This window comes from Lagenorhynchus albirostris, chromosome 9 (assembly GCF_949774975.1).
Source record: "Lagenorhynchus albirostris chromosome 9, mLagAlb1.1, whole genome shotgun sequence".
NCBI lineage: Eukaryota > Metazoa > Chordata > Mammalia > Artiodactyla > Delphinidae > Lagenorhynchus > Lagenorhynchus albirostris.
In genome coordinates, this window is record NC_083103.1 from 44,037,045 (window position 1) to 44,062,611 (window position 25,567).

At 49.3% G+C, this 25,567-nt stretch overlaps 1 protein-coding gene and 1 long non-coding RNA gene across 4 annotated transcripts in view; one reads left to right on the forward strand and one right to left on the reverse strand.

Annotated features, from left to right (window-relative positions):
• The window catches only part of GALNT18 (polypeptide N-acetylgalactosaminyltransferase 18), a 350,781-nt gene that overhangs the window by 166,398 nt on the left and 158,816 nt on the right, over nucleotides 1-25,567 (forward strand). For both annotated transcript variants that reach the window (XM_060159658.1, XM_060159659.1), the window contains exon 3: nucleotides 17,027-17,193. In XM_060159658.1, coding sequence (XP_060015641.1) covers nucleotides 17,027-17,193 — 167 coding nt within the window. The remainder of the gene's footprint in view (nucleotides 1-17,026; nucleotides 17,194-25,567) is intronic.
• Nucleotides 598-24,962, reverse strand: LOC132526004 (uncharacterized). 2 transcript variants are annotated; one of them, XR_009542425.1, is made up of 4 exons: nucleotides 24,837-24,962; nucleotides 22,118-22,293; nucleotides 11,423-11,557; nucleotides 598-699 (listed from the first exon to the last, which is right to left on the reverse strand). It is a non-coding gene; the product is annotated as an uncharacterized LOC132526004 (long non-coding RNA). The 2 variants fall into 2 exon arrangements; XR_009542424.1 differs by lacking the exon at nucleotides 598-699 and adding an exon at nucleotides 10,901-11,215.

The following is a 25,567-nucleotide window of genomic DNA, read 5'->3' on the forward strand; positions in this document are numbered from 1 at the left end:
GGGTCTCTTCCCGGCTTCAGCCAGGGTCTGCCCACTTGGCCTGCATCAGGCAAGTCACTCTCTCCCTACTCCCCCAGCCTCAGTTTCTCCATCTGCTAAGCAGGGGGAAGGCTTTCTTCCATTAAAAATTTGAAGGTTTAATAACCTAATTTAATTCTTAAGGGAACGAGAATCATCTGGCATTCCTGTTAATAAGTCATTTTAGCCCAATCAGTTGCATTTTTATGAACAATTTTTTTTTCTATAAATTAGTTTTTTAAAGTACCTCCATCTTCTGAGGCTAACAAGTCATTACACCCAGCAGAGAAGTCTGTCTTGACTTCTCTCTTCGTTACAGAAGATGTTCCTTAAGGTTCAGTTAGAATTTTTATTACTCCTAATTATTAAAAATGTGGGCATGTACCGTAGCTGAGAAAATCTCATTAACTTTTGTGAGCTCCCCACCAACACCTTCTTTTCCCCACTTTCCCCTTATTTTTAAAATTTTCTTAAAAGCTGCAAACCACAGTGAGCTTATATCTGGAGTTTTCAGGAAAATCTTGCTGCTGGGCTTGGGGGCTGTATTCTTTGGGAAGGAGAGTTCAGTTCAGTTTCATAGACATTTATTGAGCACCTGATGTATGCCATTTAGTTGGGTGTGGTTTTTCTTGGCCCAGGAGAACTTGGCTGGGCTCTAGAGATGAAAGAGCAGCTGAGGATCTACAAGGGGAGAGAAGAGTATTTGTTCATTTAAAGGGTATTTATTGAGCACTTACTATGTGCCAGAATAGTCTAGACCCAGAGATAGAGCAGTGAACAAAACAGACAGGAATCCTTACCCTCAGGGAGCTTGTGTTCTAGTTAGGTGAGGACAGATAATAAACAAAGCAAAGTCACCTATGTAGCAAGTACTGTGGGGAAATGTAAGGTGGAAGAGGGAGATTGGAACAGCCTGGAATAGGAGGAGGGGTTGAATTTTTAATGAGATGGTCAGAGAAGGCCTCACTAAGAAGGTGACATTTGAGCAAAGACCTAGAGGAGATGAGGAAGTGAGCCATGTGGATACTCAGGGGAAAACCTTTCTGGACAGAGGGACCAGCATGTGCAAAGTTCCTGAGGTCAACATGTGCCTGGCATGTTTGAAGAAAAGGAAGGAGGTCCCTGTGGCTGGAACAGAGCAAACTAGAAGGCAGTAGTTGGAGATGAGATCACAGGGGCAACAAGAAGCAGATCAAGTCGGGGTGGGGGGTTGGTAGTTCTCAAACTTGGCTACACATTCAACTCCTCTGGGAGTTTAAAAATAATCCTGATACCAGGCTCTACCCTAGACCAATTGGGCAAGAGTTTCCAGAGGTGGAACTCAGTGCCCATGTTGTTTAGAGTTCTCAGGTGATTGCCATGCACAGCCCAGGTTAAGAATTGCAGAGAAGGGCTCTGTTAACTGTTGCGAGGTATGTGACTTTTACCCTGTGAGGGGCTCCATGAGAAGAGAGCCGCATGAAGAGAGACATAGGGTGAGGTCTGGAAGTGTCCCGAGCTCAGGAGCTTCTGTCCCTGTGGAGTTGGGGGTGCATCACCCTCCCAATATGTGGATGTGCTCACCAACCTGGATGCTCTCTGAATTCCATATTTTCAGGATTTTTATGGAGGCATCATTACGTAGGCATGATTGATTATTAACTCATTTTCCAGCCTCTCCCCTCTCTCCAGAGAATGGGGGGGTAGGACTGAAAGTTCCAAACTTCTAATCATGGCTTGGTCTTTCTGGTGACCAGCCCTCATTCAGGAGCCTGCCAAGAATCTTCCTCATTAGATCAAAAGATACTCCTACCTGGGCAGAAGACCTAAATAGACATTTCTCCGAAGAAGACATACAGATGGCCAACAGGCACAGGATAGATGCTCAACATAGCTAATTATTAGAGAAATGCAAATCAAAACTATAATGAGGTAGCACCTCACACCAGTCAGAATGGCCATCATCAAAAAGTCTACAAATAGGGCTTCCGTGGTGGCGCAGTGATTGAGAGTCCGCCTGCCGGTGCAGGGGACACGGGTACGTGCCCCGGTCCGGGAGGATCACACGTGCCGCGGAGCGGCTGGGCCCATGAGCCATGGCTGCTGAGCCTGCGCGTCCAGAGCCTGTGCTCTGCAACGGGAGAGGCCCACGTACCGCAAAAAAAAAAAAAAAAAAAATGTCTACAAATAATAAATGCTGGAGAGGGTGTGGAGAAAAGAGAACCCTCCTACACTACTGTTGGGAATGTAAATTGGTGCAGCCACTATGGAGAACAGTATGGAGGTTCCTTAAAAAACTAAAAATAGAACTACCATATGACCCAGCAGTCCCACTCCTGGGCATACATGTGGAAAAGATGAAAACTCTAATTCAAAAAGATACATGCATCCTGATGTTCATAGCAGCACTGTTTACGGTAGTCAAGTAATGGAAGCAATCTAAATGTCCATCGACAGATGAATGGATAAAGAAGATGTGGTGTGTATATATATATCTCTACACACACATATATATATGAATGAAGTAATGCCATTTGCAGCAACATGGATGGACCTAGAGATTATCATACTAAGTGAAATAAGTCAGAGAAAGACAGATATCATATGGTATCACTTGTATGTGAAATCTAAAAAAAAAACAAATGAAGTTATTTATAAAACAGAAATAGGTTCACAGACATAGAAAACAATGTATGGTTACCAAAGGGGAAAGAGGGGGGAGGGATAAATTAGGAGTTTAGGATTAACAGATACACACTACTATATATAAAATAAACAACAAGGGCCTACTGTATAGCACAGGGAACTATATTCAATATCTTATAGTAACCTATAATGGAAAAGAATCTGAAAAAGAATAGATATATACATATACATATAATTGAATCACTTTACTGTATACCTGAAACTAACACAACATTGTAAATCAACTATAATTCAGTAAAAAGTTATCTGTTTTGAGAAAAAAAGAGATACTCCGATCACCCAGGAAATTCTAAAGGATTTGGGACCTCTATGTCAGACACTCCTTTCACTCAGTAAATTACAAAGGATTTAGGGGCTATGGGTCAAAGACTAAATAAATATTGTCAGGAACTGGAGGCAGAGATCAATATATGTATTTCTTACTATTTCACAGTATTAGTAGTCTAAGACTAATAATAAATATTGTCAGGAACTGGGGGCAGAGATCAATATACGTATTTCTTACTATTTTATAGTATTATTATTAGTTTCCATTTTACACAAGAGGAAACTGAGGCGCAGAGAGATTATGTAATCTGCCCAAGGTCACTAGTGGCAGAACTGGGATTTGAATTCAGGCAGTCTGGCAATAGAATTTGTGCTTGTAACCGTCACTGTGTTTCACTGCCTTGAGATGTCCATTTGTGTCATTCTACTGGGGATGGGGCCTGCTTTAACAATGTACAGCATGGAGCTGATTGGCTTATCTGGTTCAGGAAGTGGAAGAATTGTTTTAGTGAACTTCAAAGCTGTTATCAAGGCATAGAGTGAAACCTCAGCTATGGCAAATGTTGGGATTTAGAGCAAGGTGGGTCGGGGTACAGGGAGCATCTGGAGAGGAAGCCTCATGCTAAGGACAGTCTCTAGAAGAATCACACCAGGTGTACCTTGCTTCAGTCCTAGCTCCTGTGCCTTTCCTCCTTTTACCTCCTGTTTGCCCTTGGGGATTTCTGCCCCTGGAGGCATCCTTGGATTCTGCACTATTCTTTTCTTTTCTTTTTTTTGTGGTGTGCGGACCTCTCACCACTGTGGCCTCTCCCGCTGCGGAGCACAGGCTCCGGACGCGCAGGCCCAGCGGCCATGGCTCACGGGCCCAGCTGCTCCGCGGCATGCGGGATCCTCCCAGACCGGGGCACAAACCCGTGTCCCCTGCATCGGCAGGCAGACTCTCAACCACTGCGCCACCAGGGAAGCCCTGCTCTTTGTATTCTTGACTTTGCCAAGTTCTAACCCTGATGCTATGCTCATTGGCTTCATTCCTGGACCAGAAAGTGGGTGTCCCAAATTCTTCCCTACCCTCCCTTCCATCACCTCTGGCTGGGCCCTTATTTTATCTCCTTTCTTGGTAATCTGACCACCTTGTCATCTGGCTGAGAGAGGGCCAAAGTGTGCTCAGCGCCTTATACACAGGACAAGAGGTAACTAGAAGGAAAAAAATACATCCAACTGGTTGCTAGGTAGGCTTCATTAGTTTATTCATCCAATAAATATTTATTGAGCACCAAGTGTGTGCCAGGTACCCAGTAAAGCGTCAGACAGAGAAACCTCAAGGAGCTTACACTGTAGTGGGATCCAGAGTGAAAGGTGATGGGATCAGAAGGCAAGTGATCAGAAAATTTGCAGAGGATCTCCTGCCTCCTTGGGAAGGAGTCATCCATGCAGGTTTCTAGTAAGTCAGGGACTGCACTTGACACCCACAGAAGCCCTGTCCTCCTGGGGCCTCTGCTCAGGGAAGCAGCACTTGGAGGTTGACGTCTGCAAGGAACCTCCCTTTACCAGTTTTGGCCACTCTCCCCTGGAGATGGAAGTCATCTCAGGTGGCCCTGACTTGAAGCAGGATTTCGGTTCTCCAACCAGAGGCTGAAGTTAGACCGTGGCAGTGAGAGCGCTGAACCCTAGCCATTAGACCACCAGGGACCAGTGGCCAGTGACAAGGCTCTGGCCCATCAGCTTTGTAGAAATAAATTTCTACAAAGAGACGGAAAGTAGTGAAACAAGTAAAGTGTTTATTGGGAGGAAAAAAGAGTACGTGTGAATAGGCATACACGGGTGGACTCAGAGAGTAGCACCCTCGTGGTAGTTTGACTCACTTATATGGGGCATTTCTTCTGGGTTTCCTTTGGCAGTGATCTTGCTTTGCCTGGTTCTGAGTCCTTATTTGGTTTACATGAGGGTCGTCCCGTGTGCACGCACCCATCTCTTAGCCAAGATGGATTCTGGCGAAGAAGCCTATGGATAGGTTGACATCACTCCCTTCCTGACCTTCAAGGATCTTTTCTGCGCATGTGTAGTCGGGAAGGTCTCCTTGACCTCAAGAGTGAGACATATGTGGTCTCTACCTTTTATCTGGGCGGGACTCAGCTCCTCTCTCCCTCTGGCTCTTTTGGAGTATCTGTCCCCAGGGAACAAACTCCAGCTGCTCAGCCTGAGGCCCATCTATCTCCTGCCTCAGAAGGACATGGGAAATGGAAATGCCAGTTTCATTAGCCTCATCTGGGGTCTTTGATCCATGCAGACAGAGGACGTATTTCCTCCGGGAACCAGGACACTTGGCTTTTGGGGAAGTCAAAGTGCCATTCATCCTTCCTGCATTATATTAATAAGAACAGAGCAGGCCCCTTGGCCATCCAGGTGGGAAGACCCAGGGGAGACAGGACAGCGGTTGCCTCTTCTGGTGAGCCTCCTAGACTTCACCCCACGTGAGGCCTTTGCCAGATCTGGACAGGGGTTTGCCTTCTTGCTTCCTGGGGTGAAAGACACAGGGGCCTCAGGATTGAAGGGGAGAAAGTCTGCATCTCAGTCTGGCTGGACTTTACTGCATCCCTCATGTCCCCAGCTACAAGCTCCAAACATCCCCATGGCTTTCTCTATGTCCCTCCTCCTGCCTCCCAGTGTCCCACCTGCCCCTTCTTATCTGTAGCCTCCAAAATAATCTCCCAGAGGCAAAAAGAGAAGAAGGGGAAGACAAGTCTTGATTGGGGTGTGGACTACATAGGTATATATATTTGTCAAAACGCGTCGAACTACACACTTAAGATCTGTGCATTTCACTGCATATAAATTAAGAGTCAACTTTTTGAAAAGTTATGGTGTGAGAAGGAGATCAAGGAAGTCCTTTGCCTGTGGAATGGAGAGGGAGGATGGAGGCGGCATCTTTAGGGAGGTCACTGAGAAAATGGGTTGTGATTGTGGGGAAGGAGGATCGTGGAGGGCTAAAGCAAGCTTGCCAGATCAGGACAGGAAGGTAAGGGTGGGCCTCCCACCCCAGTGATGGTGGGTGGGGTAGTTAGCATATTGGTACTCACCAGCTCCACAGCAGCCGGTGCCTGCCTCATTCTTTCCTGCAGGCAGTGGGTATTATTTCCATACAGGGGCCAGGGGATATAAGGGATGAGCCCTTGATCTAGTGGGCATTGGGTATGGGTAGGAACAGGAGGGGCTCGTGGGCTCCGGCTTCAGGGCTGTCACATTGCCATGGCAACTCTATGGCCTACCTCTAAGGTAGCTTGGGTCAGAGCCTCCAGCAGGTATTGCTTCCTGCCTCTTGCTGGCAGATCCTCAGAGGCCCCTGAGCCATCAGTAATGATGTTGCCTTTCTCACCAGCATCCCCTGAGGTCCACATCCCTCCCAGGCGTGAGGGTGGACTGGCTCTTGGGTTGACTGGTAGGTTAAGGCCTGGGGCTTGAGGGGCTGGTAAAGGGGATTGGACTATTTTCTGCAGCCCTAGGTAGGAGCAACTGGGGCAGACCCACACATACCCACCCACAAAGGATCCCTGGGTCCTGAGCTGGAGAGACCCTGTGTGAACATCCAAGTGGAAAGAAGCAGGATGAGATTATAGAAGAGAAAGAATGCAGCCTGGAGCCAGGGCTCTGGGTGCCCCTAGGAGCAGGTTAGGGTCCATCCAAGGTGGCTGTGGGTATTTGCTGCCACCACTATGAGGATGGTCACCAAGTTTGTGTGTGTGGATCAGAGGGCCATGAGGTCTTCATGGTGCAACCTCTAGACAGACATCTGGGATCTCTGAACTTTGGGGGTCAACAGTGCTGTCTTCATGAGTGTGTATGGTAGGCAGGATAATGGCCTCCCAAGGGTGTTCACGTCCTAATCTCTGGAACCTGTGAATATGGTATGTTGGCAAAGGAGAATTAAGGTTGCAGGTGGAATTAAGGTTGCTAATCAGCTGACTAAAATAAGGAGATCATCCTGAATTATCTGGTTCGACCCAATGTAGTCACAGGGCACTTGAAAGTGGAAGAATAAGCCAGAGAGATGGCTATGTGAAAAGGACTCAACCAGCCATTGCTGGCTTTGAAGATGGAAAAGAGCCATGAATGTGGGCAGCCTTTAGATACTGAAAAAGGCAAGAACAGTATCTAACAGATAATCACCTAGAACCTACAGAAAGGAATGCAGTTCTGCTGATACTTTGATTTTAGCCCAGTGAGACCTTTGTCAGACTACTGGCCTCCAGAACCAGAAGATAACAGATTTGTGTTATTTGAAGTCACCAAGTTTGCGGGACTTGTTTACAGCGGCAGTATTAGTATCAGGACACTATACAGTGGGCCCCTGAGAAGGCTAGAAGGGCTCTGCGCTTGGTTTAATGATCTGCTGTTGCTGTGCTAAAATTCTTAATAATTTTTCAACAGGGGCCACCATATTTTCCTTTTGCACTGAGCCCCACAGGTTATATATCTGGTCCTGGCAGGGAAGAGGGGCGGTTTCAGGTGAGGAGCTGGGACATGATTGCTGGATCATGTTGGGGTTCCTACGCTGGGGCTAAGGATTTACACCAAGAGCCACCACTTGCTCACTTAACGTGGCAGGCACTGTGCAAAATGCTTAATGTCTATGTTGTCCTTTAACTTTATCCTCTCGTCTCTCTGAGGTAGTTATTATTATTTCCATTTTATATAGGAGAATACTGAATATTTACAAGGTTAAGAAACTTGGTCAAGCTCCCACCAGTGGTATGTTGCAGAGCCAGTATTTTTACCTGTGTCTGTGTCTCCAGGACACTACTCAGGCCCCGTGCCCCGCCCTGCCTAGGGGAGCTTTTCTAGTTTGGGATTTTGGCTCTGTGGAGATGACCCAGAAGTCTTTGAAAGATGAGACTTCCATGAGGGCAGCCTCAGGACAAAGGGGGTTAAAATTAACATCCTGGGTAATGGTTCTGCTGTTACATCAAAAATGCTGACTAGGGCTTCCCTGGTGGCGCAGTGGTTGAGAGTCCGCCTGCCGATGCAGGGGACGCAGGTTCGTGCCCTGGTCCGGGAAGATCCCACGTGCCGCAGAGCGGCTGGGCCCGTGAGCCATGGCCGCTGAGCCTGCGTGTCCGGAGCCTGTGCTCCGCAACGGGAGAGGCCACAACAGTGAGAGGCCCACGTACCGCAAAAAACAAACAAACAAAAATGCTGACTACACAAACATAGGGAGAAATACTTCTTAACCAGAGCAATCTGGGAAAATGCTTCTGAATCTTAGTTAATTAAACATTTTATGGGCCAATAGTATCACATAGTTGTTCTTAAAGATGATGTAATCTTGAGCTGTATTAATGCCTTAAAATGGGGAGGCAATAGTTTTGTTTTACTCAGATCACAACTACAGAATTGGATTTTATGGGATATAGAGAAAGTGGCATATGTTTAGAGGAGAACGACTCAGGAGAAGAGCTGAATAACGTGACAAACAGATAAAGTTTTTGCTAGATTATAGAGTGATATGTAGAACCCAATTCCCTGGGATCCAAGGCCAGGTCTGTCACTTACAGAGCTGGTTGACCTCCAGCAAGTTACCTAGCCTCTCTGTGTCTTGGTTTTCCTATCTGTAAATTAGAGATGGTAATACAAAGATTGAATGTGTAATCTACATAGAGCTCTTAGAACATTGCCTGACATCATAGTAACTGCTATTTAACTTTTTGCTACTTTTTATCTGGGTCTCTGATTTGTAAAAGAGATGGCCTGGGGGACATGGTCATGACTTTACCAGAAACACCACAAAGCGCACAAGGAGCCACACGGGACAAGCCTTCCACCCTGGCACTAGGTGAGGAGGGCCAGGTAGGCAGTGCAGGACAGAGTGATTTCTCCCCAGCACCAGAGTTCTGGGCATCAGAGGCCGGAGCAAGGCTCTGCTGGAGAGCAAAGACGCCCCGTCCTCCGTTTTCCCACCTGTCGGACCTGCCTTCCCTTTACCCCACGTTCCTCAGCTCCCCTTGCCGCTGGCCTGGCCCGCTCACCCACAAACTTCCCACAAGGAGATGCTCGGTCCTTTGTGTGATTTTTCCACCAGAGCCAACTGACTTTTATTCCCTGGGTGGCAGTCCATGTAGTCCCAGGGACCCCATTTTCCCTGGATTTCTAAGATGTTTTAGGAACAAATGGTCCCCCTGCTTCCCGTTGGCTGTTTACATTTTAATTGATTCATTTCTCTCTTGTTCCCCTTACAATCTACATCTGACATAGCAGATCCTTTCTGTAAATCAACAGAGTCCCCTTGCAGAACTTCTGCCTCTGCTTGAAAGCTGGACATTTTGATGATCACATCTACTTAGAAGTTTACCTATAGTGATTCCAGTGTCAGATGCTCTTCCAGGATCAGGCTGTGGCCCATTTCTTTTGCCTTGCAGACTGTGAAAACTCCTGTTCACAGATGTCCATTGTCTCCTCACATCTCAGCCAGACGTGGCCTCCTGCCAGGCCCCCGAAGCCCCTGCCTACACTAGGTAGCCCCACTAGCTCCATGTACCCTCTGGCTTATTGGATGATCTGGGCTTATTGTGTGGTCAGGCAGGGAGTATGTGTTCAACTCCATGATTCCCATTCTGTCAGGACGCAGTGGGATTCCCACCCACAAAGCTTTCCCGGGCCTGCATTCATTCTACTGTCTGCTATTCGAGCATTGATTCATTTGTTCGTTCAGCCAGATAGCCGGTGCTTTCTGAGTTTGTACTCTGTGCTGGACACTGTGTGAGGCACAAGGGGGACCTGGTGAGCAAAGCAGATATGGTGTTGACCTCATGCAGCTTGTAGTTGAATGGAGACACTGACGTCTATTAAATAACCACGTAAAAACACATTGCCATAGCATATAAGAAAAGCGAAAGAGGCTGTGAGAGTCTAGCAGGGGGATCCGATCCCAGTCCAGGAAGTGCAGTGGGTCTTCCTTCGCTAGGGTAGGTGTGCTCTCATGGAAGAAGGCACTCAGCTCACTCAGGTGACCACAGATGGCTGGGATTCTTTGTGGGCCAGTGTCTACGCAGTCACATAATCACACCAGCAGAAGCCACCTATCCAGGCTCTGGAGGAGGGCAGCGTGGCTCAGGACATCCTGGACAGGCTCGAGTGTGCATCCTCTCTGTTCATCTCTTAGAGTGCCGTGTCTCTGACAGTGACTGTCCACATCTGCAGCTCACTCAGTGACAGTGTTCTGTTTCCTCCCCCATCATTTCTGCTTCCGTCTTCTTAGGGTACCTCATGTTCAACCTCCCCATGAGAAAGGGCTTGATAGGACTGCTGGTCCTTCTTCAATATTATGAGATCCGGCTATAAGAGCTCCTGGGCTACACTGCTCTGTACACTGACTGCCAGCCCGTCGATAGCTACCTGGGGCTCAGGAAGCAGTCTCTGGTCCCATGAGTTGTGGGCGGAATGGTGAGGCCACCTGGCAGAGGACACAGACAGCTTCATACAAGGAGTATATATGGGGAGGGTTTATCTCAATGGGAGCAATGGTACAAGGAGACAATTGGAGGCTTCACGTGCCCAGTAGTATTTTATCACGTTAGTCCACATCATCCCATTAGACACACTACATCTGCCCCATCTTTCATCAGAGTTGACCTGGAGTGACTTTCATTTTGCCCCTCCCTCCACCAGGTCTTTGGGTTATCACACCAGTGTCTGGACAGATGAATCTCTGGGTGGGTGTGGAAAGAAGGTACGGACCCTAGTTTAGCGGAGACTATGAGTACTGGCTTTGGAGGCAAATGAGCCCAGGTGTAAGCCCTGGAAGATAACTTACTGCCTCAGCCCTATTTCCCTCATCTGTAAAATGGGGATAAAATGTTTACTATATAAGACTGTAGGAAGGAATAAAGTTCAGAGTGGGGAAAAAAGAGTAAAAACATCTGTATATCTCTTAGCATGGTTTATGGCAAATCATAAGCACTCAGTAAATGGAAATTAGTACTATTGTTACTTCCAGATATTGTGAGGAGTCCCTGGGCAGTAGGGGTAGCTGTACCGTGCAGTCTCTGAGCTCCAGAGGTTGTGGTCATAGAGATGCCAGGCACAGGGAGTGGAAGTCTCGACTGCACTCGTGCCCAGTGAGAACCCCCATATTGCCCTCATCTTCGGCTCTCATTAAGCCCAACAGACTGGTCGCTGGCAGGCTGGGAGCCTATCTAATCTGGAAGAAGCCAGAAGTGTACCCAAGTGAGGCCAGAGGACGATCAAGCAGGTCCTGTGGGTACAGGTAGAAGGGTGGAGGCCACAGTGAGGACACAGATAGCTGTAAGGGACAAGAAGCCACTGCCGATCCCAGGTTTATGCCCCAGGTGGTTAACGGTCCAGCTGAGCCCTTGTGTGCTGCCCACAGGTACAGGGTAGAGCCTCTCTAGGAGAAACCTGGGAAGAAAGAGGGGCTCCGGGCACTCAGGGGAGTGGGTACCTGGGAGTGTCGTCTTCTCTCTGTTTGGTCCAGGGCGGTCCCTCCTCCACTCCCAGCATCCAGGCATAGTTGGACCTGGTTCCCTGTGCACATTGGCCGGCAGACCACAGCGCACATTCTGCTTTGATCTTCGCTCTGGAAGAGGTCAGGCAGCCTCCACGAGTCATGCTCTGATGGACCGGGAGCTCGTAGATTTGCCGAGGTCACAGGGAGGAGAGAATCCATCGGTCCAATATGGGGGTGTCTGTCTGCTGCCCCGGGTGGTACCCAGTGGCAAAGCGCCTGTCTCGGCCTTCCTTAGTCTGCTACTGCTTCCCTGCCTCTCGCGGGTAGTGGCAGCACTAAGGCTTTTGATATAAACTTGCCTCATAAACAGCTCCAAACCGTGTCAGGGAGCTCTGCTGGGAGGCTCCCTACATAGCCACTTCCATACCCACACCACCTCTGTGTGCAGAGATGGATGTAGTTGACTTTATCATGACCATCAGTCCCGGCTTATTAGACAGCCATAGTACTCCCCTCTCAGAAATGCCTTGTTTTTATCTCTAGTGGAAAATGGCTCAACTTTGAACAAGAATAAAATAAAAAGGGAACTTTTATGGTTAATTTTACAGGAGAGTGTACCTCTTCTCAAAATGTGTAAGGGACCAGTCTGGTACAGTCAGGCTTTCTCAAGGAGCACCAATAGGGAAGGGCAAGTTACACCTGGTGGTTCCTCCGATTCTCATGTTCCCTGGCCCTTCTCTGGAGAGGCAAGCGGAGAAGGGGAGGACAGAGGCAGACACCAGAGCAGGTGGGGACAGCAGGCTCTGGGAGCAAAGGCTGTGCTGGCCAGACCCAGGAGGATGCAGGTGCTGGGGGAGAACATCTTAGTGTGTGAATATAAGAGGCACAGCCCTCGGGCAGAGGCTGGTGCTGGTTTGTGGGTGAAGTGGCCGGACTCGGGAACAGAATTGCTGGGCTCGGGTCTGGAACAACCCTCTTGGACGTGTGTTTCTTTGGAAGGCCTTGGGCTGCCCCGCTGCAGGCAGGCTTCTGTCCTGAGTTCAGTATCCGGCAGTGATGATGGTGAGTGTGACCGGCAGGTGTGCAGACATCTCACCTGACGTGCTGTTCTTCCCCCCTCTTTTGGCCTCTCCTCTCAGCCATGTAAGTTCTGCTTTGATGTTGAAACAAAGGTTGCGATCATACTGTGTGAATGTGTGTGTGTTGGGGACTTTGAAAAGGATGCTATCAGTTCATTCAAGAGATGCAGGCTGAATGCCTGTTGATGGCCAGGAACAGTGCCCGGCAGAGGGCATGCAGTCGTGAACAATATCTGTCCCTATCATCAGGAAGCTGTGGTCTAGTCATAGGATGACCAACCCATCCCAGTGTGCTTGGGACTCTCAGTGTTGAAACTGGGAGAGTCCTGGGCAGACCAGGATGAAGCTGGTCACCCTGCCTAGTCACAACAGTGGTAAGGGGATGTATGTGTCTTGTGGCATTTGGTGACGACCAGGCACTGGCTAGGAGGGAGAGAAAGTTGGCAAGCTATTTCTTTAGTGAGACATCTTCCATTCACCACATGTGAGATAGAAGATCCTGAACTGTATAGAGAAGACACCTCTGATCATTGCTTCTACCTCCCTTAATCTGTGGCAAGATATGGAGAGCAGGAAAGTGGCTTGCCCAGGATTACGCAGCAAGTCGGGGCACAGCTGGGTCAGCATCTGGGTGGCTCTATTCGTCCCCCTCCCCTGCAATGTTCTCTCCCTATAAACTATCCCACCTCGTCTTTCTTAACCTGCCTACCCTTCACCTGCCTGCTCACACAGACCCAGGTTTAGGTTAGATGCCATGAGGTGTGGAGAAAAAGCACCGTGGCTGTTCCTGGGAGGGCCCTGAGTGGCTCCCAGGAGAGAAGGGGAGGAAGGAAGGATTTTAGGAGGTCAGGACATTTGGCCTGGAGGGATCACTTAGTTACAGTGCAAAGGAACTGAGAGCCTGCTGGAGACTGAAAGTGAGCAGTTGGGGCCACAAATCCAGGGGAGGGAGGGTGGAAGAGGAAGGGCCTGCTGGTGGGAGAGGACCTGACTCCCCTTCAGAGGGAGGAGGTTTGTATGAAAAGAGCGTGCTGAGATCAGTGGCACTCATGTGAAATTTAGGCCTTATGCAGGCATATCTTGTCTTACTGTATTTCACTTTACTGTGCTTTGCAGATACTGCATTTTCTACAGATTGAAGGTTTGTGTTGTCAAATGATGCTTAGCATATTTTAGCAATAAAATATTTTTAATTAAGGCATGTACATTGGTTTCTTTTGGACATAATGCTATTGTACACTTAATACACTACAGTGTAGTAGAAACATAATTTTAAATGCACTGGGAAACCAAAATATTTATGTGACTCACTGTATTGCAGTATTTGCCTTATTTCAGTGGTCTGGAACCGAACCCGCAATATCTCCCAAGCATGCATGGATAAAATAAATAAACCTGTTCGTGTTGTTCAATTCCAAAAACCTACTATATGCCACACCCTGGCTTAAGGTTGGGAGCAAGCACAGTAGCAAAATAAAGTCCCTGCTCTCAGGGAGGGTCATTATAGTAGAGGGAGACAGGAAATAAACACACACAAATGTGATGCGCTTTCCTAGGTGTTCTGTTCAAAAGGGCTGTTAAGTAACAACCTTGTTCGAAAGAGTCTTTCATGCGAAAATAGTGATCAGCAGAGTTTAGCTTGTAAAACAAAAGTAACGTTTCTACTCTGCTCACAGAAAGGTCTTCAGGAGACAGATCCTAGACACAGCAGCTGCTCAAGCCATCAGGACGGCCGTGGCCGTTACTGGGAGACATTCAACTTGGTCTCCTTGGAAGGCGGAAATGGAGTGGTTAGGCTGAGAATTAAGAAGGGAAGAGAGGAGGAGAAGGCAGTTAAACCCTAACCCTGGAAAAGACTTGAGAACCACCGGAAGCTTCAGATAGTGAGGCTCTGAGAACTCAGAGGAAACCCCTGGAGAAGTGGGGACAGACGTAGGGTCACAGTCTTCATGCTGGTGGAGTTAGTGGGGCGGACAGTGAACTGACAGTGTACTGATATATTGACCTTATTAGGAGCTGTTCATTACACTTTCATAAAAGAAAAATAAAGGTCATGTGCTAGTAGTCTGACCATATAAAGGATTTTTTCTTTTGGTGGTACACGGGCCTCTCACTGTTGTGGCCTCTCCCATTGCGGAGCACAGGCTCCGGACGCGCAGGCTCAGCAGCCATGGCTCACGGGCCCAGCCGCTCCGCGGCATGTGGGATCTTCCCGGACCGGGGCACGAACCCGTGTCCCCTGCATCGGCAGGCGGACTCTAAACCGCTGCGCCACCAGGGAAGCCCTAAAGGATTATTTTTAGACTGCAGTTAGCAAGTAGGTTGCATGTTAGTACTTCTGTCAGTCTCCATGCTTAAGGAAAGGCCAGCTGCTGGTCTTGATAACCATAAATAAGCACTAGCCAGAAGCATTGTTTGGCTGTTAACCAGCAGCCTTTTAATTTCTGTTATCACAACAACAAGAAATTTTTGGAAAGGGTCTGTTAAGCTTAAGGAGTCGTTCCAGTTTCTCCTTCATTTAAGTCCCTCCCTCCACCTCCTCATCTCCTCCTGCCCTTTGCTGCACTTCCATGAGCTGGTTCCCTCCATCACCTCCTCTCCAGTCACAGCACGGTTCCCTTCGCCCCACTGGGCCTTTGCACAGCTCACTGTGGCGTGCCATGTGAGTTTCTGGTCAGACCTCTCCCCTCACAGAGCCCTTCCCTAAGCACTCCTTCTAGAACAGCTGCCAGGGCATCACGCTATCCGCCAACCCCGCGTTACTTTTCATCTCAGCACTTATAGGAAGTTGTATCATTTGTTTGCTTCCATGTTCACCTGCTTCCCCCATCAAAGCATAAGCTCCATGAGGACAGGCCCTTTGTCCATGTCCTGCTGTACCCTCAGTGCAGTACCTATCTCATGGAAGAAACTCAATAAATATCTATTCCATTAAATACAGCAATGTATGAATTCTACACCAATCTGTTAACCCGATGGCTTTACTCAAATTCTAAGTATGAAGCAGATTTGGGTAAACGCTTGATTCTTTCCCTTCCCCCACCTATCTTTGGTGAGAGAAAAGGAGAGCTGGAAATAGAATGGGAGAAGTTTCTGTAAATTTCTGGTAACCATAGAGACAGTGATTTTAGTTTATTAATCTCTGGCTCTTAAGCAGGCTGGGACCCCACTGTGATTTCTCTAAAATTGCTCAGTGCTGGTTATCCTGTAGCCTTCCTCATTAAGGAAGAACAGACCCGTCCCTATCCTGCAGCACTTTAATTACTGACGAGCAGAAGCCCTGCGCTATTATGCTCATTATTGCATGTTCTCACCTGGCTGCACCTCCCACTTTGGAGCAATGCAACATGGTCACCAGCCTTGAACCCCTGGAACCATCAGTGGCCTGATCAAACCTGTCCCTGGGAGCAGGCAGCCTCTTTTCTGAGCCCAGGACCTGGGACAGGGCTACAGTTGCTGCTCTCTTCTTTCATTCAAGTATCCTGAAGATGGGAGCTCAGTGCCTTCTGAAACAGTATTTAGGGACCAGCAATGATTTCCTACCCATAAAGGCAACGTTTGCAACGGAAGGAAATGACATGCCCTTGGGAACCGTGGCACTTCTTATTGTCTGACCTCTTGATGGGATCTGATTTTAGGGTTGCATGTTCCTCCTCCCGTGGAGACTGGCGTGCAGACTTTTACGATCTTGCCTCCTGTGCTTTGGATAAGAGACCTCCAAATGGCTTTAGGGTTTCAGTGGAGCTAGGGAGGCAATGGCCAGTTAGAGGCAGTCTCTCCCCTGACCACTTCTCCCTGAAGGAAGAACCCCGGTGTAGATGTAAGAAGACCAGAGTTGAGATGCCATCTTGACAGCTGACACATGGCGGGGACCTAGCCTATCCGAGCCTTAGTGTCTTCATCTGTGAAGCGAGGTTGGAAGTGTCCTTCCAGTCCTCTAGTGTGTTGAGCCTCTGACTCTGGCTTCAACCTTTTCTGGAGGCTGAATCCCTGAGATAAGTGAGAGGTGGGAGAGGCCCCAGGCAGTATGATTTCTGGAATGAGGCAGAGTGGCTTCTGGCAGTAGGAGTCTCTGGAAGGAGACATATTTTTCTCCTGAGGCAGGTCATCTAAGGTCTGGCCTCGCTTAGGCACTGGCTGCCAGTTTGGAAAAACTAAGACTTTCATTGGTTGCGTTTCCCATCCTACTGGATTTAGAAATATGGAGTCATTCTTCCAATAAACACTCAGTGACTGCCTGCCGGGTTCCGGGCCCTGCACTAACGGTACAACTGTTCAGTTGGGGGAGTCACTGACACCTTCAGACTCTGTAGTGGGGCAAACCGGTTTCAGTGGTTGAGGGCCTGTCTGCTGTACACTTAGGGCTTATCTTAAGTATATCAAGAAAAAGACCCTGGGAAGAATCTGGACTCCCGAGTCCTCCAGCAAAGCTGGAGCCAAGACGTGGGTGGGCCAGCACCCGGGGGGACCTCAGCCGAGTCAGCGACAGATCTAAGTGCCCGGCTGCTCTTCTTTCCAGGTGCCGCAACCTCTCATTCCCCAGCAGCCTCCCAGAGGTGAGCATCGTGTTCATCTTCGTCAACGAAGCGCTCTCCGTGCTGCTGCGCTCCATCCACTCAGCCATCGAGCGCACACCTCCGCACCTGCTCAAGGAGATCATCCTGGTGGATGACAACAGCAGTAACGGTGAGTGCCTGGCTCCCTGCCCCGTGCGGACCTCTGAGCGGAGGGGCCAGCCTCTGTTTGGGGTTCTCATTTTCTTGAGGCTCTCCACGGATCTCCCTTCTCTGGGATGTTGCCTCAAAGAGGAGAGATTCGTGATGGTCATCGCTCTGGAAGGTTCACTCCACAGTGGCACCCTCCCCACACTCCAGAGGGGCCTGGTCCCCAGGCTTTCCCTCACTGGCTGTCAACTGTCTCCCCTAACATCCTAGTGCAGTATGATAAGATAAATAGCCGTGACGTCTATCCCCTCCATGTACACAGTGAACATTTCCAGTGACTCTTTTCTGTGAAGCATCATTTCATTTTGCTGCATGCCTCGGCCTTTGCCTGGAAGCTTGTCTATTGGTGTTGGTGGTGATGATGGTGGAGATATTGATGGTGCCGGTGGTGGTGGCCATAGTGGTGTTGATGGTGGGGATGGTAGAAGACGTACCATGCAACGACAGCAACAGAGCTGTTGAAAGTCTAACGTCTTTTCTGGATGCCCTGTTCCTCATTCCATCTGGCCTGAGCAAAGCCCCAGGTGGCCAGCAAGCCCTTGTTGAAGCCCTCACGTCACATCTCGCTTTCTCCGGCTACTACCAGCTACCTCTTTCCCTTGGTGCGTATTCCATGGCTTCTGACTCCTCCCACATATACCATCCCCATAATATTCTCCAAGCTTAGAGACCATGTATTGAGACAGTTTAGGAACCAATGCTCTTGGGCTTCCCTGGTGGCGCAGTGGTTAAGAATCCGCTTGCCAATGCAGGGGACACAGGTTCTTGCCCTGGTCCGGGAAGATCCCACATGCTGCGGAACAGCGAAGCCCCTGCGCCACAACTACTGAGCCTGCGCTCTAGAGCTCACGAGCCACAACTACTGAAGCATGTGCGCCTAGAGCCCGTGCTCTGCAACAAGAGAAGCCACCGCAATGAGAAGCCCGCACACCGCAACGAAGAGTAGCCCCCGCTCGCCACAACTAGAGAAAGCCTGCGAGCAGTAACGAAGACCCAACGCAGCCAAAAATACATAAATTAAATAAATAAATAAATTTTTAAAGAAAGGAGCCAGTGCTCTTGATAGGACCATTAATATGAATGTTCTATGGATAATTCATGACTTTAAAAAATAGACCGCTGGGTCACAGGATCACAGAGTCACTGAGCCTGTGTTATCTTTGACGTTTTCTCTGATGTCAGGTAGTAAATTTCCCAGTGAGTCCGTTGCTGTAATGAGAAGTTCAGATGAGCAGTTTGTGTTTTGTTATCAATTAAAGCTGAAACATATCAGATAACTGAAATATTTTTAATCTTAATAAGCAAATTTTCCTTTTCATTTTATTATCATGTACAAGCGAGTGTAGAAGCAATGCTGTGAAGGGGATATTAGAGCTTTCTGAAGGGAAGTGCTTATGAATTAGAGCTTTAGTTCTCATTGTTCCATGGACGTGAAGGAAGGAAAAGGCACCTAAGGGTGGCAGCGAATAGGCAGTGTAGTTTTAAAGGTGATGGTCTATTGTGAGGGAGACCTCGAGCAGCACCTACCATCACCTCGCTTGGGTCCAAGGAGTGGAGAAAGCGCCGTTCCCCAGTGGCTAACACCACAACAGCGTGACTAGGCTGCCCGTGTACCCTACCTTGCTCTACCCGTGCCGGCTGGCCCCCTCACCTCTTACACTGTAAGGAGGCCAGGGATGGAAGAGCCATCCTTCCAAGCAAGAGGCATCCCCAGGCTCCATCCTCACATCACAAAAGAAAGAACGAAGCATCAGGAAGAAGGAAATCTTGAAGCCTTTCATTTCTTCCCCACGGTGAGAACTTTATCATGGCCTGAAGGAGGCCGTTTTATCGTTCATTCATGTGGGAAAGAGGGGGAAACTGAGATTGATTTTGAGAAATTTAGGTAAGGAAAGTGAGCCAGATATAGAGGATTTCATATTTGAATTTAAACGGTTTGGACTTTATTTTGTAAATGGCGACAACCATGAAAGTTTTTGGTAAGAGGAGTGATGCAGTCAGGGCTGGGCAATGAAGAGCTTTGGCTGCGGTTTTTATTACTATTGGGGGAAAGGGGCATCCTGAAGAAGGGAACTGGACGAGATGACAGTTGCAGCAGTACAGGCAAAAAATCAAGGGCTCTGGAGCAGTGGTGGAGGTGGGGTTGAGGCCGAGGCGTGAGCCTGAGAGATGCCATAAGGGAAGCATCTACTGGGTCTCTTGACTAACAGGCTGTGGTCAGATGGGCCAGAAGAGGGCTGGTGAACGATGATTCAGCCTCAAGCCAGGGTGCTTCAGAGGATGATGGTCGTTCCGTGGATGGGGGGCAAGAGGAGTAGTAGGATGGGTGCAGTGTTCCTCATCAGGGATGGGCGGCTCTCAAAGCCAAAGCTCTGGGAGGCATTTCAGTGGTGGCACAGCATCTTGACTGTGCTGATGGTTACACAAGGCCACACATGACAGAATTGCACAGAACTACATGCACACACCCAAATGGGTGCCTGTATTGCTGGAGAGACCTGGAGAAGCTTTTCCATTGTGGCAACGTCAGTGTCCTCGTTTTGATATCGTACTACGGTTGTGTAAGATGCTGATGTTGGGAGAGGCTGGATGAAGGGTGCATGGGACCTCCTTGAGTATTTCTGTGTACTTTCCTGTGAATCTGTAATTACTTCAAAATATAAAGCTAAAACAAACAAAAGCCTTTCCCAGAAGATTCTAACCCAGTAGGTTAGAGGTGGAATCTGGCCGTCTCTCCTTTTGAGAGCATTTTTGATGATTCCGTTGCACAGCTCTGGTTGAGAACCTCTGGTTTATTGAATAGTATGCAGCATCGCTTTTGCACACGTTGAGTTCCAGTGCACGGTTGAAGGGAAAGAACTCTGAACTCTGAAGTCATGGGTTCTGGGATCCTCTCACTGTGGATGAGTGACCGGGGAGACGTCCCTCAACCCTCAGAGTTTTAGTTTCTTCCTCTGTAAAGGGGGATGGTAATCCTTCCTAGCTTGCCTCACCTGCCTGACCCAGTCAAGTGTGTGACCGTGAGTTGAGTGCTGTCAGCATTACCCCTCCCCAGCCCCAGCTCCAGTCCCGGGAGCCTGCCTCACAGCTGGCCAACTGCACAGCCGGAGCTTGAGAAGTAAACATGGGCATGTGGATTTGGAGTCTTGTACACAGAGCAGCCGAAGCCATTAGCTGGGAGGAGAGGGTAGCAAAGAGAAGACGGGAGAACAGAAAAAAAAGAAGAAGCCTGAGAGGATACTGAGGTAAGGTGTTTAGGAGTTAGGAGGAAGAAGGTTAGCTGGTGAGAGACAGAGAGGGAAGAGCCAGGAGAATCTGGAGGACGACACAGACTCCTTGGACAAAGAGAATTTCAGGAACGAGTCATCTGTTTGAATGAGCCCACAGACAGGTCTGGGAAGAAGCCATTAGATGTGGAAGGTGCAGATCACAGAAACCTTGGTGGGCAGGGTTGGGGATGGGGCCCCAGAAGCCAGATGAAGATGAAGAGCAGCTGGGAGTAGATGTTTCCATCAGGGATTTTGACTGTGAAGGAGAATCGGGAGCTAAGGCAGGAGCTGGAGCGAGGTTTTCTACCAATTAACCAGTCTCCAGTCATGACCCAGGATGACACACCACTCACACCTATGCACGCACAATTGAAACAAAATTTTAAGAAACAATAGTTATTCTTACAATGTGCAAAGCGCTTTGATACGTTCTATTATAGATTGGTCTATGTTATTTGGTTCTATTTTGTTCTGTTGTATTGTGCTGTGTTGTGTTGTAGTTCTCTCTTTTTTGAAAGGTGAGTTGTTCTCAAGACTCTGACTGCACACTGGTTCGCTTGGACAGCTTTTAAGAAAGCGAGGAGGGTCGTGCCTTAGCTCTGGTCATTTAATTGGTCTGCGGAGGGGGTGCCTGAGTTCTCTGAGGCCATGGTGAGGACAGGGCTTCTGAGGAGGGAGGAGAGGATGGGACCCAGGGCACAGAAACCAAGGAAGAAAGGGCCGGTCTTTCTCCCACTGGGGAGGAGCAGATGGGGGAGTGGGGAGGTGGTTGGAGGCAAAGGGGGGTTGGCCCCTTGTGTGGATGGGCTGGGGAGGCGACCAGGAATGGGAATCCCCGAGACCAGCCTGTACTGAGCTCTCAAGTGGGGTGGCAGAGACAATAAGACTGCAGCTCTTAGAGGAAGTGAGGCATCTCTAGCCTTAGCCTAGGGCTGCCTGAGGTCCCAGCCTGTCCAGGAAGGCGGCTCCGGCCGTGTCCTTGACAGCCTCCCTCTGGGGCACCAGCCCGCTCAGCACAGGACTTTCATTCATTTCACGTCAGGCCAACTCAGCTCGGCTAACAAACATTCCTAGGGAGCCCAGCCTGGGCCAAGGGTGTGGAGGGAGTGACGGCTCAGACCCACCCCTGCCATCAGGGAGTCATGCGAAAAAATGCAAAATGGGGTGAAACTATTATAATAGGACTCGGTTTCCGGCCTCAGTGCTGCCATCTCCCGACCACGGGTCTTTCACTTTGGTTTTCTTTCGTGCCCTGTGGGGACATCAGGCCTTGCCATGTCCTGCCTGCCCCACGGTCTCTGAAGATACACGGGGTAATAATGGTGGTGAACGTGCCGTACGCAGCAACATTGGAAGGGTGCCCTAAGGGTGAGTTAAAATGAGAGGAATAAAAACAATAACAACAACAATAGTAATAATAGCTGCTGGGCAGCCCCTAAAGGCAGCCCTGGCTTTTTTTGCCTCCCTAAAACAGTGTGCTCTGCTGGGAAGAGGGCAGAATTGGCATTAGGCCATCTATTCAGTTCCAGCTCTTTCTAGCTTCTTGCCAGATGTGTGTTCTTAACCTCTGTGAACCCTATTTTCCTTATCTATAGAATTGGGATGTAGAATTCTTACCTCTGGGATTGTGTGGAGGCTTGAATGAGATAACGCATGGTGGAAGGGACTCTGGTGTTTAAAACTCTAAATGAAGCCGGCTGTCTTCCAGGCGGCTGTCACAGGTTCTGTGTGTGCTGGTGCCTCGTGTTCCCCAAATCCCCCCGACTGCGGGCATGTTTGCTTTGGGGTCAGGCCTGTGTTTTCACAAACATAAAAAAGGGGCAGTTAATCACAGCTTTCTTCATCCCAGCTGCTCGAGACCTTTATCTCCGCCTCAGAAGCCAAGGACTGAAGGCTCTGCAGATGGTCCTTGTGTAGGACTCTGAGTCTCGGTCCTTTGCCTCCTTAGCAATTTCCTAAACAAGCTCCACTCTTTCAGGGGCTGGCGCCTGTGTAGGATGCTGTCACTCTGCTAAAGTGGTCTCAAACTCTCATGTTTGATCTTGATTAAAAATAAGGAGAGTCATACCAGGTATGTTCTTGCCTCAGGACATTTGCACTTGCTTCCCCCGCCTCTTGGAATGCTCTTACCCTCTGATATCTGTTCCTTTGCCTCTTCAGGCCTTTGTTCAAATGTTGCAAATGGCACCTTGTTAAAACGGCAGCCCTGACCCCATCACTCTTCATCCCTTCCATGCTTCTTTTCCTCAACAGTATCTGTCGCCTTCTGATATACTGTACTCACTTGGTTACTCTCCCTTATTTATTTGTACATTTTCCCTCTACCAGTGTGTAAGTTCCATGAAGACAGGGACATTTGTTTTGTTCATTGCTGTATCTCCAGCACCTAGAATAGTGCCTGGTTCTTGTAGTTGTTCAACAAATATTGACTCAGTGAAAGTATTCATGTTGATTCTGCAGGTCTGGGACAAGGCTTGGAATCAGCATGTTAATAAGCTTCCCAGAGCATTCTGATGCAACGGGACATTCTCTGGGACTCACAGTTCTAATTGTTGTCCCCCACTGTCCAGCGTGCTGCCGCTGAGGAGTGCGGGCCAGCAGGCACTTAGGCGCCCTCAGGGCTGGCCTCGGCAGCAGGCGCTGCTGGGTGGAGTGTTTCTTCCTGGGGCGGGGCCCTTGGGACCTCTCTGCTGTATCCCAGGGAGATGGCATGAAAGGGGAAGGAATGCAGAGCAGAAGGGGAGCTTCTCTTAGGGTTACCCCAACGTGGCCTGAACTCAGGTCCTATGCATGGAGTCAGATGACCGACCTGAGCCTCCTCCCTGCTCTGTTACCCAGCCTCTTCCTGACAGTGGCAGCCAGGCTGCCCGCCCTGCCACTCGGAGACAAAGTCTCCCCTCCCTGGCTCCTCTTCGTTATCTCAAGGCAATGGTGGGACCACGGCTCAGAGCCTCCTGGTTTTAATTACCTTGCTTTTTGGAGAATCCCGGTGGGCCAGTGTCTTTAGCTGGGACTGAGAGATTCAACCTTTATGGACCTCCAGAGGGAGGGAAGCACCAGGATTTGCAGCTGACAGAGTCATCTCTGTCTTTGATTCTTGGCATTCATTTACTTATTCATTCATTCATTCATTCCCTCAACGGGTTTTTAATGGCCACATACTTTGTACCACGTACTTTAGCTCACAGCTAAACACTTGCCTCACCAACTCCACCCATATTGTGAATACTCTCATATGACTCAGGTATTCCAGTACCTGGCCCAGAGCAGGTGCTCAATGAACATGAGCCCTTTCAGGCTCCCTCACTAGCTGTCCCAGAGTCACCCCATCCCACAATCCAGCCACCCCCACTTGCTTTGCTGTAGTCAGTTTCTCTGTTTCCTTTCTTAACTCACGTCCTCTTTTGATAACCTTAAAAAAGTCATGCACTTGGGCTTCCCTGGTGGCGCAGTGGTTGAGAGTCTGCCTGCCGATGCAGGGGACACGGGTTCGTGCCCCGGTCCGGGAAGATCCCACGTGCCGCGGAGCGGCTGGGCCCGTGAGCCATGGCCGCTGAGCCTGCGCGTCTGGAGCCTGTGCTCCGCAACGGGAGAGGCCGCAACAGTGAGAGGCCCGCGTACCGCAAAAAAAAAAAAAAAAAAAATCATGTACTCTTCTTTCACGCTACTTGAAATTTCAAAAATGAACCTGAATTTGGTGACTAAAAGCACATCAAAGCAATGGTGATATCAAATATTCTTTTAAGCATCTCGTTCCCTGGAGATTTTGATCAGCGCTTGGCTGGCAGTCACTTGCCCAGCCTACACCAGTGTGATGCTTGTCCTCTTCTGTTGCCTTCCAACAAGAGAGTGGCCAGTTCCCAGTGCCTTGCACGCTTCAAGCTGGGATTGAACCGTCTCTCTCCTGGGCAGGGGATATCCTTCCCCCAGGGATCCAGCCTTCTCACTGGCCACGTTTGCTCAAAGCTTTCCGTGTCTTTTGGCAGGAGGAGGCTTAGAAGTAAGCAGGCCTTGAGAGAAGGCCAAACGGAGCTGTCCCTCTGCCAACACGGTGTCAGGAGGCAGACTGCCAGGCAAGCCCCAGGTGGCTCTCCGGCAGGGGGGACTGAGCACCCACATCAGGCAGAGACTTGCCGGTGCCCCGCAGTCTGTAAGCAACAGAGCCAGGATGGGACCTCAGGTCTCCTGACTCCCGCCAAGGCTCGCCCCTCTCCACTCCATGCTGTGCCCCTGCTTGGTACAGTGGCCAGTCTTCCTATTGTCTGCACCGTATGTCCACGTGGCAGCCTGCAGCCAGGCCCCTCAGGTTTGCTCGTGGTGACTCTGGGACATTTACCCTGCTTAGCTGTCTTCTGGGAATGACACTCGTCCCACACCTCCAGCCCCTTTGCCCAGCTCCAAGCTTCAGAGTTGCTCAGGATCAGAAGAAGTCTTGAGTCACTCTGCACTGCTCCCCCGCCGGCTGGATCACATATGTGCCAGAGATTATTCTAAGTACTTTATATAAATTAATCGGCTCTCTGTGGCAATGGTAAGAACCATGATTAATGTCATCTTATATAACAAGGAAACAGGCACAGAGGAGAAAGGAACTTGTCCAAACACAGAGGTGGGATTTGAACCTAGGCTGTCTGGCTTCAGAGCCTACACCCTTGACTGTTAAACAAGGCTGCCTCTGGTGCACCGTGGGTCTCTGACTCCAAAAGATTTCCTTGAATTTTGTCCTCATTCTCTTACCTCTGTGCACTCCTCAGAGAGAGATGTTGGGCAGCAGGGCCAGAGAAGGCAGGGACAGAGAAGGCACTGAAGAGAAGAATGTGGCTGTCTCCTCAGCTGGAGCTCTGCCCGGGGCTTCGTAAGAAGGAGGGATGCATTGCACAGAGGCTCCTAGGCACGGAGTTGAGTGGAAATCGTACAATTGGCAACCATGCTTTAGGTCACCTTGTGAGAGGGGGACAGCTTCCAATTTCCTTTGAAATAGGGGGAAGTTGCTATGCTTGTGTGTGTGCGCACGTGTGTGCATGTGAACACGTGGCTGAGCAGATATATGAACTGTGAGTGTGCACT